The 20,006-nt window shown below is 40.9% G+C and overlaps 1 protein-coding gene across 5 annotated transcripts in view; it reads left to right on the forward strand.

Annotated features, from left to right (window-relative positions):
• LOC139549383 (glycerophosphodiester phosphodiesterase domain-containing protein 5-like) overlaps positions 1-20,006 on the forward strand; it is a 135,320-nt gene that overhangs the window by 81,097 nt on the left and 34,217 nt on the right. For all 5 annotated transcript variants that reach the window (XR_011669875.1, XR_011669876.1, XM_071359837.1 and 2 more), the window contains exons 3-5: positions 14,084-14,187; positions 19,254-19,347; positions 19,613-19,672. Coding sequence is in view for 3 of the 5 variants with exons in the window: in XM_071359837.1 (XP_071215938.1) it covers positions 14,084-14,187; positions 19,254-19,347; positions 19,613-19,672 (258 nt within the window). In the remaining 2 variants the exon portion in view is untranslated. The remainder of the gene's footprint in view (positions 1-14,083; positions 14,188-19,253; positions 19,348-19,612; positions 19,673-20,006) is intronic.

Here is a 20,006-nt window from a genome sequence, read left to right on the forward strand (position 1 = left end):
TATTAGCGCGCACCCCGCTAACTAGCTAGCCATTTCACATCGGTTACACCAGCCTAATCTCGGGAGTTGATAGGCTTGAACTCATAAACGGCTCAGTGCTTGAAGCACAGCGAAGAGCTGCTGGCAAACGCACGAAAGTGCTGTTTGAATGAATGCTTACGAGCCTGCTGCTGCCTACCACCACTCAGTCAGACTGCTCTATCAAATCATAGACTTAATTATAACATAACACATAGAAATACGAGCCTTAGGTCATTAACTTCTCTAGGGTAGGTGAGACGCTAACGTCCCACCAGGCCAACATCCTGTGAAACTGCAGAGAGCTAACATATTAAATACACCATTCGTTGTATTAAACATTCTTGTAAATATATGTATCTTACATCATTTAAAAGATGAACGTCTTATTAATCCAGCCGCTGTGTCAGATTTCAAAAAGGTTTACTGCAAAAGCAAACATGCGATTTTCTGAGGACGCCGCCCCACACACACAGGTATTACTAGCATTTTCCAACCAAGCATTAGCGTCACGAAAGTCAGAAATAACAATAAAATAAATCGCTTACCATTGAAGATCTTCCTCTGGTGGCAATGCCAAGTGTCCTAACTACACAGTGAATGTTCGTTTTGTTTGATAAAATCAATTTTTATAGCCTAACACGAAACATTTGTAAACCGGTTGCGTCGTGATTTCCGTCTTATTCAACTTTGGACGAAGCGTTCGTGGTAATTACACACACTAAACCAACGTTTATCCAGTCATGGTTGGTTTCATTGCAATCCCCTGGTTGTTACTAACACAACCATACATGATGGCTCTTTTCCCGGGACGTATTGACCGAAACAAACCGATTGGAAGACACCAATCAATGACCTCATTGCGCACCAATTTACATTTACATTTACATTTAAGTCATTTAGCAGACGCTCTTATCCAGAGCGACTTACAAATTGGAAAGTTCATACATATTCATCCTGGTCCCCCCGTGGGGAATGAACCCACAACCCTGGCGTTGCAAGCGCCATGCTCTACCAACTGAGCCACACGGGACCGATGGTCCCAATGGTAGGACCGGTCTATCGTTGATTGACTGTATTTTGGCCCAATGACCACTGATCATCTTGAAATCTAGCTTGGAAGATAGCCAATGAGCTGAGGTAAACCGCAATATGTAATGGTTATACGTTTGAAGACCAGCCTTTGTCGTAAACTCTGGCGTAAAAGAGGTTCATTCGCCATTGCAAATCCTACTTGACGGAGCCACGAGTGTAACGCATAGCAGTACATATTCAATAGCATTTTCAACAAGTTTATATATTTAAATTATGGCGAATAAATCAGGAAAAGCTAAAACAAAGTCTAGAGTCTGTGAACACCACAACCAGTGGTGTTCACCTGCCCAGATTCATCTCTGCAGGCATGAATGTGCTTCAGTGCAAAAAGGGCACAGTAGGGAGACGTCGTTGTGTGCTTTGTCACAGGAAATGCCCCATCACCTGCACCACCTGTTCAGTAAGCCTCTGCTTTACAGCAGAAAGAGACTGCTATGGGCCATGGCACCAGCAGCACAATATTGTGTAAAGGACTGAGGGTCTTCACAATATTGTAAATAGAACATGTGTAAATAGTTACCCTTGTTGTTTGTTTATTATTATTTATTTATTTTAATAATTTTTTTCATATATATATATATATATATTTTTTGTGGGGTGTGTTAGAATAGCATTTATGTATTTTGTTTATAGTTATTTCCTTCAAAATGTATCACTGTACCAATTTGGCCACTTGGGTACATTTGTGTGGGACACCTGGGTGACTTCATGCTCAATGTCATGTAGCTCGCTCATTTTTGAAGTTATCTGTCTAAAACCTTGCTCAGCTATTGTTGCCATCTTATGTTCTTCATTCAAATCATCCACAACATCCTATCTGTATGTTTGGCTGTTCTTGGTCATTTGAAAGATGATGCAGCAACAATAAAAAACAGAAAACGTATGTTTAATTCCTTGTATTTTCTTCTACCAGATCTATTGTGTTATAGTCTCCTACATTCAATTCACATTTCCACAAAATTCAGAGTGTTTCCTTTCAAATTATACCAAGAATATGCATATCCTTGCTTCTGAGCCTGAGCTACAGGCAGTTAGATTAGGGTATGTCTTTAGGCGGAAATTGAGAAGAAGGGGGGGTGCCCCAAAGAAGTTAACATGGTCAAATCCGGAAACTATCATTTAGAAAACAAAACGTTTATTATTTCAGTGAAATACGGAACCGTTCCGTATTTTATCTAACGGGTGGCATCCATTAGTCTAAATATTGCTGTTACATTGCACAACCTTCAATGTTATGTCATAATTATGTACAATTCTGGCAAATGAATTACTGTCTTTGTTAGGAATAAATGGTCTTCACACAGTTCGCAACGAGCCAGGCGGCCCAAACTGCTGCATATACCCTGACTGCTTGCACGGAACGCAAGAGAAGTGACACAATTTCCCTAGTTAAAAGAAATTCATGTTAGCAGGCAATATTAACTAAATATGCAGGTTTAAAAACATATACTTATATATTGATTTTAAAGAAAGGCATTGATGTTTATGGTTAGGTACACATTGGTGTAACGACAGTGCTTTTTTCGCGAATGCGCTTGTTAAATCATCACCCGTTTGGCGAAGTAGGCTGTGATTCGATGAGAAATGAACAGGCACCGCAGCGATTATATGCAACGCAGGACGCGCTAGATAAACTAGTAATATCATCAACCATGTGTAGTTAACTAGTGATTATGTTAAGATTGATTGTTTTTTATAAGATAAGTTTAAAACTAGCTAGCAACTTACCTTGGCTTCTTGCTGCACTCGCGTAACAGGTAGTCAGCCTGCCACGCAGGCTCCTCATGGAGTGCAATGTAAGGCAGGTGGTTAGAGCGTTGGACTAATCGACAAGATCGAATCCCCGAGCTGACAAGGTAAACATCTGTCGTTCTGCCCCTGAACAAGGCAGTTAACCCACCGTTCCTAGGCCGTCATTGAAAATAAGAATGTGTTCTTAGCTGACTTGCCTAGTTAAATAAAGGTGTAAAATAAAAAATAAAAAATCGCCCACAATCAGTGTCCAAAAATACCGATTACCGATTGTTATGAAAACTTGAAAGCCGATTTAATCGGTCGACCTCTAGGAGACATGTTATTAAAGTCTGTTGTGTCCTTACAACAACATAAACAACAGCCAGGCCTGGTTGCAAAAATAGCCTGGTGTTTTCCTTTATAAACTAGCCTATTAGGTGGTTTTCTTTTGTCATCAACCTTATTACTAATGCTGTGTCATGTCCTTTGCGTGTAGATCTATGGAAGGAAAGATCGATATGACACTGATTATACTTGGCTGGTTCTCTTTTGGTTAATTCAGTACATCCCTTCTCAATTTACTTTTCACCAGCTCTTGGCACTGTGTAAAGACATTCTATGGGTTTGTGCTTTTTAGAAGATAAGATGGATACAAACTTCTAGAGAATGTTTGAAGCACAATTTTTCATTTTGTTTTCCATAATCATATAGCTTTTGTTGGTTGGTGGAAGTGTAGGCTACCTTCTAGTACGTGTTATGTCCAAAAGGCTAACCAGAGAAAATACACTTTCAGCAGTAGTGTGTGACTCTTACCACATTGTGTGATTTATCAGAGGCTGTATTCTCTCCCCTGTGTTAGTGTTCAGTGAGTCCAGCCAGTCCGTGAGGTTACCAAAGTCTCCAATGTTTTCCTGAACTTTTCAACTCTTCAGATATGAGTGTCCAATGACAACACGCTGTTTCAGATCAAGAGCTGACCAAGAAGAACAGGTAATACCAAAATATCTAGGGTATCAGTGTATCATATTAGTTGTAAGGTCAGCAGCTCCACAGAGCTGAAGAGGCCATTCTGTTCTGTAATAAGTGAAGCCACGGCCAGTTGGTGCTCCTGACAGTTCTGTCTTAATTGGAGAGAGGGTGGAGGAACAGAGGGCTGGAACCCTCTAACCCTGATCTTCTCAGGGCAATGCTGTTGGTCTGATAGGTGGGCCTTGGCTGGGTGGGGAAACACACTAATGATTTTGAGGGAGTTGTGAAGGGACTAGGGCTGTGATGACCTGTGGGACATTCAGTGACAACCCCACCAGCTGCTGGTCTGGCCCAGGACAACAAGGACAACAAGGAGACGGGCAGACCACTGCCCCAGGAAAGGGTGGGTGATGGTGGAGAGGATTCTCTCGCTCGCTCGCTCGGCCTGTGTGTACACCTGCTTCAGTCCCTAGTTGCATTCTTAAAAAAAGAAAAACATGTATTGAATATTTAAAACATACAATATACTTGCAGTGAAGCCGCTCAACAACTACACCACATTAGTCATCTAATGGACTCCCATCCAGAGCGACACACAGAAGCAAACAGGGTCAATGCCCTGCTCAAGGGCACGTCGACAGATCTCCCACAAGGTCAAAAATGGGGACCTGATCCAGCGATCCATCAGCCACCGGCCCATGCTCCCAACCGCCAGGCGACCAGCCCTCTAAGATCCCCCCCCCCCCCCCACAGTTCCCCAAGAGCTGCCCCTCAACCATCCGAGACCCCTCCCACAATAAAATAATCCATTCCCCACCTCCAAGACCCCCCCCCCCCCCATGACCAAAAAAAATAACAAAAGACAAGGAAAACAGAAAACAACAATGCAAACAACAAAAGTCATAACAGAAAGGCGAACTGAATATGTTTGAGTGCATGTATAGCACTATTTGTGTGTGTGTGTGTGTGTGTCATCCAGAACGCCGCAGCCCGTCTGGTGTTCAACCTTCCCAAGTTCTCTCACGTCACCCCCGCTCCTCCGCTCTCTCCACTGACTTCCAGTTGAAGCTCGCATCCGCTACAAGACCATGGTGCTTGCCTACGGAGCTGTGAGGGGAACGGCACCTCCGTACCTTCAGGCTCTGATCAGGCCCTACACCCAAACAAGGGCACTGCGTTCATCCACCTCTGGCCTGCTCGCCTCCCTACCTCTGAGGAAGTACAGTTCCCGCTCAGCCCAGTCAAAACTGTTCGCTGCTCTGGCACCCCAATGGTGGAACAAACTCCCTCACGACGCCAGGTCAGCGGAGTCAATCACCACCTTCCGGAGACACCTGAAACCCCACCTCTTTAAGGAATACCTAGGATAGGATAAAGTAATCCTTCTAACCCCCCCCCCTTAAAAGAGTTAGATGCACTATTGTAAAGTGGTTGTTCCACTGGATATCATAAGGTGAATGCACCAATTTGTAAGTCGCTCTGGATAAGAGCGTCTGCTAAATGACTTAAATGTAAATGTGTGTGTGTATATGCATGTGTATAAACACCTGCACGGCATCATCCACAGGCAAACCCTAGTTGCATTCTTCATAGTTTGGCATATTCCAGATAGTTAATTGATGATAGACTTTGGACTGTAGTGTTAAGTGGTGAAGTGTGTTTTAATACAGGACTGGACAGATGCACAATTTTGATGTTGTTGGTTCCGTTTTTTGTGCTCCGTTTTATTTACTTAATTTGTTATGGATATGGGGCAGCATTTTCACATTTGGATGAAAAGCGTGCCCAGAGTAAACTGCCTGCTACTCAGTCCCAGTTGCTATTAGTAGATTTGGATAGAAAACACTCTGAAGTTTCTAAAAATATTTGAATGATGTATGTGAGTATAACAGAACTCATATGGCAGGCGAAAACCTGAGAAAAATCCAACCAGGAAGTGGGAAATCTGAGGTTCGTAGGTTTTCAACTCTTAGTCTATCGAATACACAGTGTCTATGGGGTCATTTTGCACTTCCTAAGGCTTCCACTAGATGTCAACAGTCTTTAGAACCTTGTTTGATGCTTCTACTGTGAAGTGGTGGCGAATGAGAGTCAGAGGTCTGCCAGAATGCCTTGAGCTCGTGACGCTCATTCACGTGAGAGCGAGCTCTGTTCCATTGCTTTTCTGAAGACAAAGGAATTCTCCGGTTGGAACATTATTAAAGATTCATGTTAAAAACATCCAAAGATTGATTCTATACTTCGTTTGACATGTTTCTATGAACTGTAATATTACTTTTCGTCTGAACCTTTGCCTGGACCTGCCCGCGCGTCGTGAGTTTAGATTGTGTACTGAACGCGCGAACCAAAAGGACTAATTTGGACATAAATGATGGACTTTATTGAACAAATCAAACATTTATTGTGGAACTGGGATTCCTGGGAGTGCATTCTGATGAAGATCAACAAAGGTAAGTGAATATTTATAATGCTATTTCTGACTTATGTTGACTCCAACATGGCGGATATCTTTTGGGGTTGTGTTGGTCTCTGAGTGCCGTACTCAGATTATTGCATGGTGTGCTTTTTCCGTAAAGTTTTTTTGAAATCTGACACAGCGGTTGCATTAAGGAGAAGTATATCTTTAAATCTGTGAATAACACTTGTATCTTTTATCAATGTTTATTATGAGTATTTCTGTAAATTGATGTGGCTCTGTGCAAATTCACAGGATGTTTTGGAAGCAAAGCCAAATGTAAACTGAGATTTTTGGATATAAATATGAACTTGATCGAACAAAACATACATGTATTGTGTAACATGTTGGCCCGGGAGTGTCATCTGATGAAGAATTAATTTTATCAATATTTCTGCTTTTTTTTACTCCTCTCTTTTGTTGGAAAATCGCTGTATGCTTTCTGTGACTAGTTGCTGACCTAACATAATGATATGTTCTGCTTTCGCCTAAAAGCTTTTTTGAAGTCGGACACTGTGGCGGGATTAACCTCTCTTGGGTACGTGAGACATTAGCGTCCCACCTCTTCAACAGCCAGTGAAACTGCTGGGCACCAAATTCAAATACAGAAATACTCATTATAAAAATTCAGAAAACAAAACATATTTTACATAGGTTTAAAGATTAACTTCTTGTGAATCCAACCACGGTGTCAGATTTAAAAAAATGCTTTACGGCAAAAGCATACCTTACGATTATTTGAGAACATAGCCCAGCAGACAAATCATTACAAACAGTAACCAGCCAAGTAGAAGAGTTACACAAGTCAGAAATAGAGATAAAATTAATCCCTTACCTTTGATGATCTTCATATGGTTGCACTCAGCAGACAATCATTTACTCAAATGTTCCTTTTGTTCGATAAAGTCTCTTTATATCCAAAAAACTCAGTTTTGTTCGTGTTTTCTTCAGTAATCCACAGGCTCAAACGCAGGCAGACAAAAAAATCTAAATTGTATCCGTAAAGTTCATAGAAACATGTCAAACGATGTTTATATTCAATCCTCAGGTTGTTTTTAGCCTAAATAATCGATAATATTTCAACCGGACAATAACGTCGTCAATATGAAAGGTAAACAAAGGCACTCTCTCGGTCTCGCGGATGAAAAAGCTCTGTGACACTTTAGGGTCCACTCATTCAGACTGCTCTTACTTCCTAATTTTTCAGAATACAAGCCTGAAACAATTTCTAAAGACTGTTGACATCTAGTGGAAGGCATAGGAACTGCAATTTGAGTCCTAAGTCAATGGATACTGTAGTGGCATTGAATAGAAAACTATAAAACCCCCAAAAAACTACTTCCCGAATGGATTTTTCTCAGGTTTTCGCCTGCCAAATCAGTTCTGTTATACTCACAGACACGATTTTAACAGTTTTGGAAACTTTACAGTGTTTTCTATCCAAATTTACCAGTTATATGCATATCATATCTTCTGGGCCCGAGAAGCAGGCAGTTTAATTTCGGCATGCTTTTCATCCAAAATTCCGAATGCTGCCCCCTACCCTAGAGAAGTTAACGAGAATTGTATCTTTAAAATGGTGTCTAATACTTGTATGTTTGAGAAATTTCAATTTTGAGATTTCTGTTGATTGAATTTGGCGCCCTGCAATTTCATTGGCTCTTGGCGAGGGGTTCCGCTAGCGGAGCGGAACCCCAGTCCTTGACAGGTTAACAAATAAGGAACACACAATGTGCACTTAGAATCAAAATACAGCTGTAGACAGAAGTCAAAGATCAAATATCAGACATACAACTGATGTCTCTCCTGAGTTCTGCAAAATAGGAAAAGTCCTAAGTTATTTTATTAAGCCCGAAGTCCAGCCCTAGTGATGTCACTGCACCAGCTCTCTGGTCTTGGCCATTGTGGAGAGGTTGGAGTCTGTTTGATTGAGTGTGTGGACAGGTGTCTTTTATACAGGTAACGAGTTCAAACAGGTGCAGTTAATACAGGTAATGAGTGGAGAACAGGAGGGCTTTTTAAAGAAAAACTAACAGGTCTGTGAAAGCCGGAGTTCTTACTGGTTGGTAGGTGATCAAATACTTATGTCATGCAATAAAATCATACAATGTGATTTTCTGGATATTTGTTTTAGATTCCGTCTCTCTGTTGAAGTGTACCTATGATAAAAATTACAGACCTCTACATGCTTTGTAAGTAGGAAAACCTGCAAAATCGGCAGTGTATCAAATACTTGTTCTCCCCACTGTGTGTGTGTGTGTGTGTATATATATATATATATATAGAGAGAGATTAACTATATATAGTTAATAGTTCATCTTGATTAACTATTTATATATATATAGTTAATCTGTAGTCCAGGACCCTATAAATGTGGAGGGGGAGGGGTCTTATAGCCCTTCCCCTTCTATTAATACAACATAAGCATAATCAATTATAATACATCAAACATTTGGTGCAGCCCCTATCATGACCCCATCAATGTACAGAAGCTAACTAAAGCATTATCCTATGAGATTGAGGAGTGTGTGAATACTAGGCGGAATTGGTTCTCTAGGCTAAAACGCTCTCGACACATTTCAATAGATATTGCCAAGTGTGCCTTCTGGCGTGTGGTAGCGTGTTTGCATGATGTGTGTATATGATGAGTAATGGGTGGGTTCTTCCTCACACCTCTTATCTTGCTTCCACAGAATTGCCATGTGAAATAAGTGTAATTCAAAGTGTTCAATAAGTGCATTCAATAAATCTCATGCAAATTATTCAATTTAGATTTTTTTTTAATTGAAGGATTGGATACCATTTAGCCTGAGGACTGTTGATGTGTAGAAGTAGTATTTCTGTGGATTGACTGGGCTAATGTAGTTTGAATTGTCGTGCCTTACTGTAACATCATTAATTCTGCAGACATAATCCTGTAGCCAGTCCAACAAATTGCCTTCATTCCTTTAATATTGTACAAGATTACATTATATACTGTAGCACAATAAATTAGACATGAACAGAACATTTATATAATTTATTTCGGCAATGGCAGCAGTCAATTGTGTAGCTACTAATGAAACATTGTTCTTAACCTCTGTAAGACGATGTTCCAAACACTCATCTAGAATGTCTCTACATCTCCTTTCTGAGTTCAAAGTCTTGCTCTGCTCTAGATGTCCACATGGATTCCCTTCCAGTGGATTCCTTTCCAGTGAACTTCACATGCCTGCATGCTTGATTTGATAGACCCAGCCCTCAGGGGTTGGTGTGGAATTAGCTCATTCCTCTACTGAGCTGCAGTCAGGAGCTACTGTAGATGGGACAGCAGTAGGGCAGGGGAATTCTGGAGCCTAATAATATTATCATCATCATGGTGTTAGTGAATCATTCATTTATTATGTGCCCCATCTGTCTGTCCTCCTATTACCTTGCTGGTGCACTTGGATCCAACGTTCCCCTTCTCTGTTTAAAACAGGGAGTTAAACCTGATAATGAGTTTACAGTATATGTGGACGTTCTAGTTTAGCATCACTACATTCATTATAATTTGCCTGCCTGTGATTTTTTTTATTTTATGACCGTCTCGTGGGAGTGCTCTTTAGCTTGCTGACCTGCAGTGAAGGTGGACTGTTCTGTGCTCCATGCTAGGTTTGTGTGTGATATCTTCCGTGCAGCCGAATGCTGGTAGGTCTATCTATAGTCATAATGACACTATAAAAGCCTGGACTCCTAGTAGGCATGGGTAGAGGCAGACGCTATAATGACGTTGGTACTGGGAGGTAACGAGAGGAAATGGCCCCACAAGAGAAAAGCCAATACAATCATAAAACACTACACTCCTGACTGCTGGCTGTTTAGATGGAGCCACTGGAGAATAGTGGAGAATACTCTGTTAGCCTTGGAGCTAGCAAGTAGGAAGGAAATTGGATTACTTGCAAGCACCTTTTGAGGAGTAGACCCATTTAGGCACAGCACAGCAAGATGGCCTTGAACATATACAAATATATTGCGTCACCAAAACTAAACTCGTTATACCTAAACTGGTCAGTAGAAAGCTACTGTGATGTAACGAGTAGAGCTCTTTTCTAACCATCTTGAAATATTAATTTAAAGATGCGCTATGCACAAATCACTCTGCATTTCCTGGTTGCTAAAATTCTAATAGTTAATTTGACTAACCATGCAAGTGTAGTGTAGAGAATCATTGTACCATCTAAACCTCTGTGAAATACCTTTTCAAAAACCAAAAATATTGTATTTTCAGATGTTTGAAGCTGGTGTACAAAACCTAAAGTAAAAGATGCAAAAACTAAACTTAAGAACAGGAAGCATAGAAATAGCACATACAGAACATATCTACTGCTTTCAGTGAGAATGACACAACACACATTTCTATGTGAATTTGGTCAGGTTACCCCAGAGAAGTTACATATTGCAGCTTTAACAATTTAGAATATGGCGTTTGTTCGACTGTACATGCAAATATGTTATTTAAGTGATGACATGTCTGCAATCTACTCATATTTGGTCCTGAGAGACAGTGGAGGATCCTCTCAGATTTTTAGCAGTAATACGCGGGTTTATGGTTCCACAGAAGATAATTATCCCTTGATCCTTTTCATCCCTCTATTTTTAGCCTCTGTTGGTCAATGAGGCTTAGGCTATGATGTATTCCATCCTTATTCAGCTGTCTGCCTGCCTAGTGCCCTTCAGACAAGCAGTACAGCAATTTTTATGACATTTCAAAAAATATATATACATTTTTCTTCTCGGTAGAGGAAAGTAATTTCCTCACCCCGCTCCCACTAGCAGAGTACAAGGCTGAATGAGTCGGCTCTGTTGGGCTTGAAAACCTCCCATTCAATACAATCTAAAACCTTTTATTTCCTCTCAGACCCATTAAATACTATACTTTTACAAAAAATATTCCTGACCCCTCTTGACTGGAAGATAATATTGACCATTTAACCTCACTTGGACACGTCTTGTGATAAATATAATAAAAAGGTTGCATCCCTCATTTCCCTCATTTTTGAATGGAAGTTCAAATATCATTCAAAATGATATGATTCAACAGACTACTAGATCTATTACGCTCAGTACATTTTGAGTTGGTTCCTTGTTTCGACTGTAGTCAGAAAGCAGTTTTTAATGCTATGGTGTCGGCCCTGGCCTGAAGGCGTATGTTCCTCCCTAAATAAAGCAAGCCTTGCAGAATGCAAATGTGATGTCATCAGGCAGGCAGGCCGTATCATGCCAGACATCTCTGATTTTGATCAGCTCCTAAACAGCAGCAGAGAAGAACAGTGAGACAGGATTAAGGTTCAGTCATACTGTACACGTTGCACATACTATACATGATGCTGGCTTGGCTGAATATTAATTGAAGGAAAAAATGTGACAGCCAGCCTAATAATGCTCAAAACACGTTTGAAATTATGTTAATTTGAAGCTTGAATTGCACATTATTTACGTACACATTTATTGCACATTGTATGCAATCTTTGCCACTCACAACTGGCCTGGCAACTTGATTAGCTCCCAAACAACCAGGTTAAAAGGATCCCCAACGTTTTGTCTCCTTTGTTGTCCAAACACTACCTACTAATTGACCATCCAGTCCCCTCTCCCAGGGGTGTCACCTCTGTTCACGTGCTGATGGCAAAATGGATTACAATGTCCCCTTGCATGACCTCAAGGTGTCCCTCTCCCAGGTGTTTCTGGGTAGTCATTAAAAGCCAGGGGGACAGGGCCAGAGCAGTTGGATCAGTCAGCAGGGCTGCCAGTCAGACCCTAGCCTGCACCACAGGGACCACCTCCCTACCACAGGGTTAACCCTATAGTTACCTTGATGTCTGGCTTTCTCACGTTGCAATCAATATGAGATTTGGAAGTGTAGCCATGTGAAACTAACCCTATGGTAACCGTTCTGGAGTCTGTATTACTATGATTTCTGAACAAGTGATTTTCTTAGTACGGTCATAGAAGGAATTAGTAAATATTCTAGGTCAGAAAATAGAGAATAGCCTAATCTTCATGACTAATGTTCAAACTTAGACGTCAAACAGTAACAAGGTTCTGGTCTATATAATAATAATAATTTAACATATGTTGTTTTCCCGATTTTTATAATTACTTATCCGGAAGAGATTGATGGCTAAAAAGAATCACCACCTACAAATCCCACATGCTTCCTTCCCTCATACTACTATAATCTCAATCCCTGCCCCAAATCACCAATCTGCCCCATCCTGTTACGTAATAATCCTCATACCATCCCAAACATGTGCTTTAGTGTCCCCCTAGTTAAACTGCTGTTTGGCCTGGGCTGAACTCCACATAAACACATTTAGGCTCTCCTCTCAAGTGCCCAGGGAGATGGGCAGAAGGTATACAGGGGGCTCAGGCTGGTTATCTGTCACCACCCAGCCATTAGACCTGGCCCTGTCTGACACCCTGTGCTACTGCCAGCTGATGCCCTCCATGGAACAGTCATCCAAGGTGAACGTCCAGACAGCTTTGTTTGTGCTCTCATATCACCTTGATATCTCCTGTCAAAGCAATGCTACAGGGTCAACTGGGTCTTATTCTGGATGGTGCAATGTAAGAACATTATTAGAGAAAGAAATGTTATGTATAGAGCTGGAACAAGTGTTTTATTTTGTATTTTTATAATTTTTTTGCAAATCAGACAGTCATGTCAGTTATATTTCTACATCGCTATCTAAGCGTTCTCCAGTCCTCCAGACTCTGAGTAAGCCTGATTGCTAATTTGTGGGCTGGTGTACAAATACAGTGTGAAGAGCAGCCAGTCTTGCTGTCTTTGAAAAGCTCACGTTTTGTGCATTGTCTTCCAAGTTGTGTGCATGTCCGCATGCTAACATTATATCTTGTATCTCTTTTATTAGAGCTCTTATTACAGCTTGCGGTGGCATTGGAAGGCTGACCAATAGTAGGCTCATGGTCTCATTGGCTATTTAAGTTAATGTGAGTAATTACTTGATAGGGATGACAGTGGATTGGGGGGATGTGAGCTTTGAGCCCCCCTGCTTTTTTACTGAGACCATGTCGCCCTATGACAGTTCAGATCTAATTTTATTTGTCATATACACGTGTTTTATTTGTCACATACACTGCATACTGCCTCTACCTCCGCTGATACCAGACATGTGGTTCTCTCTTTTTAATCAGTTGCAAAGCGGCTTGAATGTTGTTTTGTCTTTGGTCATGCAGGCTTTGTGAATGTGTACACAAAGTGGAAGTGTGAAATTATTTAGTAACAGAATTGACAGTACATTCACTATAAAACATGAGCATTATTGTATTGACTTGTTCTCCAGACCATTCCTCATTTGTTTGTGGTTTACCACCTTAATCTGATGCAGCTAGCGAATGGTGTTTTAAATGTTTGTCATGACTCCAGGTTTGAGCCATCAGTTTGTGTGCCGGCACTGGCTGCACCGTCATCAGTCTCTCTACATCCAGATTATAGTCTTTGGCTCTCACGTTGGCTGGATTAGGGCAGATTGCCCAATGATGACTCTGCCGGATATTTAGGAGACTATTGTTGCTTGCATTTGTGTTGTCAGTGTTGATTGTGATGTTGACGTATGGGGGTAATGTTAAGTGGTGTGCCAGTCTGGGGTGGAGAAAGCACTTTCTCATCAGCCCTTTGCTCATACAGTGAATGTACCAATAGTATTCCAATGTTTCCTCACCTGTTTCAACACAACACTGGCCAAAGTGCTTTATGTTAATCTGATGATATTTGACTAATGGTACTGTGGTAAAGGTAATAATCCTTCCTTTGTGTGTTTTGATTCCCAGTGGGAGTTCCTGTGGTCTCTCATCCTCTTCTTCACCTTCTCTCTGCTCCTGGTCTGGTTCTACTTCTGGTGGGAGGCACACAACGACTACAATGAGTTCAACTGGTGAGTCCTGCTGTACCGTGTGTGTGCTAGTTATACAACTCATAGATTAATGTCTCTCAGTATATCGGCGTCATCCGTCAGTGTTCTGTTCACTAAATGATCCTATGACCGTCCCCTACATTGATTCTCTGGCAATTACTTAGATTAATGTTTTACTTTTAAAAGCTGCCATTTTGTCTCCATATGTTTTTGCCTAAACTGAAAATACTAACTCTAGAGTGTTTTTTATTTTATTGGTTGGCCAACACATTTTGGGATAATCCTCTTCCCTAATATGGGTGCGGATGTATGGGCCTTAGGGCATCTATCACTGCAGATTATTGTGAGCATGATTACATAAAGCAGGAATACCCTTTGACCCCAAATCACCTCTCATATTATTCCATTCATGTCTTCCACACAGTTACCATAAAACCAATTATACTTGGAGACAATTCAGGTGTTGGTTTTGCCATGAGACAAGAGACATTGCGCATTCAATTGAAGAATATACTACCACTGAAATTATGAATTGGGTTTATTTAGCTGAGCTTTTGACCAAGCTCTTGACCAAGTCCTCAAAGCCTCCTACATTGAATGTGCACGCTATGTCCCAGAGTCCACTATGATAAGAGAAACTCCTACATGGCAGTATGTGCCTCTAAGCTTTAGTCCAGCCAGATCCGTGTGTACTGTAGTTTCATAGTGTTCAGTGGCATTTCATTCACGCTGGGCTGTCAGACCAGACAGACACACGGTCAGGTCAGCTTGTGTCTGACAATCATTCTCACCCAGAAAACAGAGACTAAAGACTAAGTTCTCGTACACACCAACAGCGTTTGCTGGCCGAGAGCACTTTGCACCTCAGAGTGTAATTTGCAAACCGAGCTCATACCGATTTTACATCTAGAATTGCGTGAAAAATGTTGGCAGTCAGACGTCTACAAACACATTTAGTGCAATGTGTGCGTGCCTTGAGAGAGAGAGCAAAGCTTTGTTTCTTCTTGTAAGGTGCAATTTGCTTTGTCCCCCCAAGGTCATTCCCCTCACTCTCTCTGTTCGCCACCGCCTTTCTCTTCCTCTCATTAGTGCTCAATGTCACCTCTGCTTCCCCCATCATCCTTTGCTCTGTATTTCTCTCCCTGCCCCTTCATCCCACTTTCTCCATCTCCTTTCATTCTCTTATCTCTCTGCTCCTCTCTTCTCCTCTCTCCTATTAATTTTATCATCACTCTCTCTACACACTCTCTAAAGGCGTCAGCATGCTTCAGTTCGGCTGGTGCCTAGCTGAACTCAGCTAAATCAAATAAAATCTTATTGGTCTCATGCGACAAATACAACCGTTGTAGAACTTACTGTGCAATGCTTACTTGCAAGCCCTTAACTTCTTTCGGCTGAAATCCCGTTAACGGGATCGATTTGACAACAGCCAGTGGAAGTGCAGGGCGCCAAATTCAAACAACAGAAATCTCATAATTAAAATTCGTCAAACATACAAGTATTATACACCATTTTAAAGATAAACTTGTTGTTAATCCCACCACAGTGTCCGATTTCAAAAAGGTTTTACGACGAAAGCACACCATCTGATTATGTTAGGTCAGCGTCTAGTCACAGAAAAACACAGCCATTTTCCAGCCAAAGAGAGGAGTCAGAAAAAGCAGAAATAAAGATAAAATGAATCACTAACCTTTGATGATCTTCATCAGATGGCACTCATAGGACTTCATGTTACACAATACATGTATGTTTTGTTCGATAAAATTCATATTTATATCCAAAAATCTCAGTTTACATTGGCGCGTTATGTTCAGTAATGTTTTGCTTGTAAATCCAGCCAAAGTGTCCGATTTCAAAAAGGTTTTACGACGAAAGCACACCAAACTATTTTAGGTATGAGTCACAGAAAAAGACAGCCATTTTTCCAGCCAAAGAGAGCAGTAACAAAAAGCAGAAATAGAGATAAAATGAATCACTAACCTTTGATGATCTTCATCACATGACACTCAAATTCATGTTACACAATACATGTATGTTTTGTTCGGTAAAGTTCATATTTATATAATATATATTTATATCTCACTTGGCAAAAAGCCTGAGAAAATGCAGAGCGCCATATTCAAATGAATTACTATAAAATCAAACTTTCATTAAATCAAACATGAAAGATCCCCAATTAAAGCTACACTGGTTGTGAATCCAGCCAACGTTTCAGAATTCAAATAGGCTTTTCGGCGAAAGCATACGATGCTATTTTCTGAGGATAGCACCATTGTAAACCAAGAGAGATAAGCATATTCCAAACCTGCAGGCACGACACAAAACGCAGAAATAAAAATATAATTCATGCCTCACCTTTGACGAGCTTCTGTTGTTGGCACTCCAATATGTCCCATAAACATCACAAATGGTCCTTTTGTTCGATTAATTCCGTCGATATATATCCAAAATGTCAATTTATTTGGCGCGTTTGATCCAGAAAAACACAGGTTCCAACTTGCTCAAACGTGACGACAAAATATCTCAAAGGTTACCTGTAAACTTTGCCAAAAAATGTCAAACTACTTTTGTAATACAACTTTAGGTATATTTTAACGTTAATAATCGATAAAATTGAAGACGGGATGATCTGTGTTCAATACAGGATTAAAACCAACCGTAGCATGCCTTCTCGTCATGCGCTTCTATCTCACAGGACACCTAGAGTGACTCGACTTCAAGATGGCCATATTTTTTAACCTCAACCAATTTCTCTAGACTGTTTGACATCCAGGGGAAGCCGTAGGAACTGCAAGCAAGTCGCTTAGAAATGGTTTCCCAATGAAAATTCATTGAAAAGAGAGTGACCTCAAAAGAAAAAAATCTGAATGGTTTGTCCTCGAGGTTTCGCCTGCTAAATAAGTTATGTTATACTCACAGACATGATTCAAACAGTTTTATAAACTTCAGAGTGTTTTCTATCCAAATCTACTAATAATATGCATATCTTATTTACTGCGGATGAGTAGCTGGCAGTTTAATTTGGGTATGCTTTTCATCCAAACGTGAAAATGCTGCCCCCTACCCTAGAGATGTTAAGTTCTGCTTTTCTGATGTATCAAATACTTATGTCATGCAATAAAATGCAAATGAATTACTTAAAAATCATACAATGTGATTTTCAGGATTTTTGTTTTAGATTCCGTCTCTCACAGTTGAAGTGTACCTATGATAAAAATGACAGACCTCTACATGCTTTGTAAGTAGGAAAACCTGCAAAATCGGCAGTGTCTCAAATACTTGTTCTCCCCACTGTACTTCTCCTTAATGCAACCGCTGTGTCAGATTTCAAAAAGCTTTATGGCAAAAGCACACCATGCGATAATCTGAGTACAGCGCTCAGCCACCATACAGATACCCGCCATGTTGTGGAGTCAACAAAAGTCAGAAATACCATTATAAATATTCACTTACCTTTGATCTTCATCGGAATGCACTCCCAGGAATCCCAGTTCCACAATAAATGTTTGTTTTGTTCGATAAAGTCCATCATTTATGTCCAAATACTTCCTTTTCGTTCGCACGTTTAGTACAGTAATCCAAATGCACAACGCGCGAGCACTAAGTCCAGACGAAAAGTCAAAAAAGTTAATACAGTTCGTAGAAACATGTCAAACGATGTATAGAATCAATCTTTAGGATGTTTTTATCATAAATCTTCAATAATGTTTCAACCGGACAATTCCTTTGTCTTTAGAAAGGAAAAGGAACAGAGCTCGCTCTCACGGCCGCGCGCGTGACTAAACTAATGGATTTCTGCCAGACACCTCGTTCAAACAGCTCTTATTCGCTCCCCCTTCACAGTAGAAGCCTGAAACAAGGTTCTAAAGACTGTTGACATCTACTGGAAGCCTTAGGAAGTGCAATCAGACCAAATTTACACTGTATCTTGGTTAGGCAAAGACTTGGAAAACCTACAAACCTCAGATTTCCCACTTCCTGGTTGGATTTTTCTCAGGTTTTCGCCTGCCATATGAGTTCTGTTATACTCACAGACATCATTCAAACAGTTTTAGAAACTTCAGAGTGTTTTCTATCCAAATCTACTAATAATATGCATATCTTAGCATCTGGGCCTGAGTAGCAGGCAGTTTACTCTGGGCACGCTTTTCATCCAAACGTGAAAATAGCGCTCCCAGCCATAAGAAGTTAACCAACAATGCAGTTTTAAGAAAAATAAGAGTTAAGAAAATATTTACAAAATAAACTGAAGTAAAAAAAAAAAAATGAAAGCGAAACAATAAAATAATAATAACGAGGCTATATATAAGGGGTACCAGTACTGAGTCAATGTGCGGGGGTACAGGTTAGTTGATGTAATATGTAAATGTAGGTAGGGGTAAAGTGACTATGCATAGATAAATGATGAGTAGCAGCAGCGTAAAAAATGGGGGGGGGGGGGTCAATGCAAATAGTTTGGGTAGCCATTTGATTAGCTGTTCAGCAGTCTTATGGCTTTGAGGGTAGAAGCTGTTAAGAAGCCTTTTGGACCTAGACTTGGCGCTCTGGTACCGCTTGCCGTGCGGTAGCAGAGAGAACAGTCTATGACTAGGATGGCTAGAGTCTTTGGCAATTTTTAGGGCCTTCCTCTGACACTGCCTGGTATAGAGGTCCTCTGGTGAAACAGCCTAGATTCGAACATCTGGCCGTGATTGGGAGTCCCATAGGGCAGTGCACCACTGGCCTAGCGTCGTCCGGGTTTGGCCAGGGTAGGCCGTCATTGCGTAGTTAAATGAAAAAAATAATGTATAGTCAGCCAATTAATTTCCCTCAGGGTGACAAAAAGACCCCTGGGGATAGGAGCACGACGTTGCCCATAGGCACAGATCTAGGAGCCGCTTCCCTTCCCCCTCGAATCCAAACCTTTTCCACTAGAGGAAACACAAAACTGACATTAGATCAGTGTCAACACCTACTCCTGGTTGGCCAGTGCTGGTTTCTACGATCTTGCGCTCATCATCTCAGAGACCAAATCAGCACTAACTGTAGCCTGTCCTGATATCCATGAGACGCTACTATTGTGTAACTGGCTTCCTTCCGTCTGACAGGTTTTTATATAACCGCTCTGGGGAGTGGAGCGACGGGACCGTTCCAATCCTGGCCACTACCGCTGCCGGCTTCACTTATATTGCATTTTTAATGGTGAGTTGTGTCATCTCATCAAACTTTCACTGTGAGATGATATTGATGCTGTGTCTAGGGCCTGGGTAACAGCCAGGTAATGTTAGGGGTGTAACCTGGCAGGGCAGAAACGTGTTGCCATGCATGTCTGGACCAAGTCCAGCCATGCAGCCATGCATGTCTGGACCAAAGTTATGATGGCGCAGGCAACTGTGGACCTGTTTTGAAAATGGTGGTTGTGGAAATTCACGTGATATGATTTATTTATGTGTGTCTATTCTTTCAGATTTTAGCACTTTGCCACATAGCAGCGGGACAACAGCTGAACTTGCACTGGCTGCACAAGGTAATGCTCAAGTGTGCGATTTTTGGTGTGTATGTACAGTTAAAGTCAGAAGTTTACATACACTTAGGTTGGAGTCATTAAAACTCGTTTTAAAACTCGTTCAACCACTCCACAAATTTCTTGATAAAACAAACTATAGTTTTGGCAAGTCGGTTAGGACATCTACCTTGTGCATGACACAAGTTATTTATCCAACAATTGTTTACAGACAGATTATTTCACTTATAATTCACTGTATCACAATTCCAGTGGGTCAGAAGTTTACATACACTAAGTTAACTGCTTTTAAACAGCTTGGAGAATTCCGGACAATTGTCATGGCTTTAGAAGCTTC

Source organism: Salvelinus alpinus, chromosome 22 (genome assembly GCF_045679555.1).
Source record: "Salvelinus alpinus chromosome 22, SLU_Salpinus.1, whole genome shotgun sequence".
In the NCBI taxonomy this organism is placed as follows: domain Eukaryota; kingdom Metazoa; phylum Chordata; class Actinopteri; order Salmoniformes; family Salmonidae; genus Salvelinus; species Salvelinus alpinus.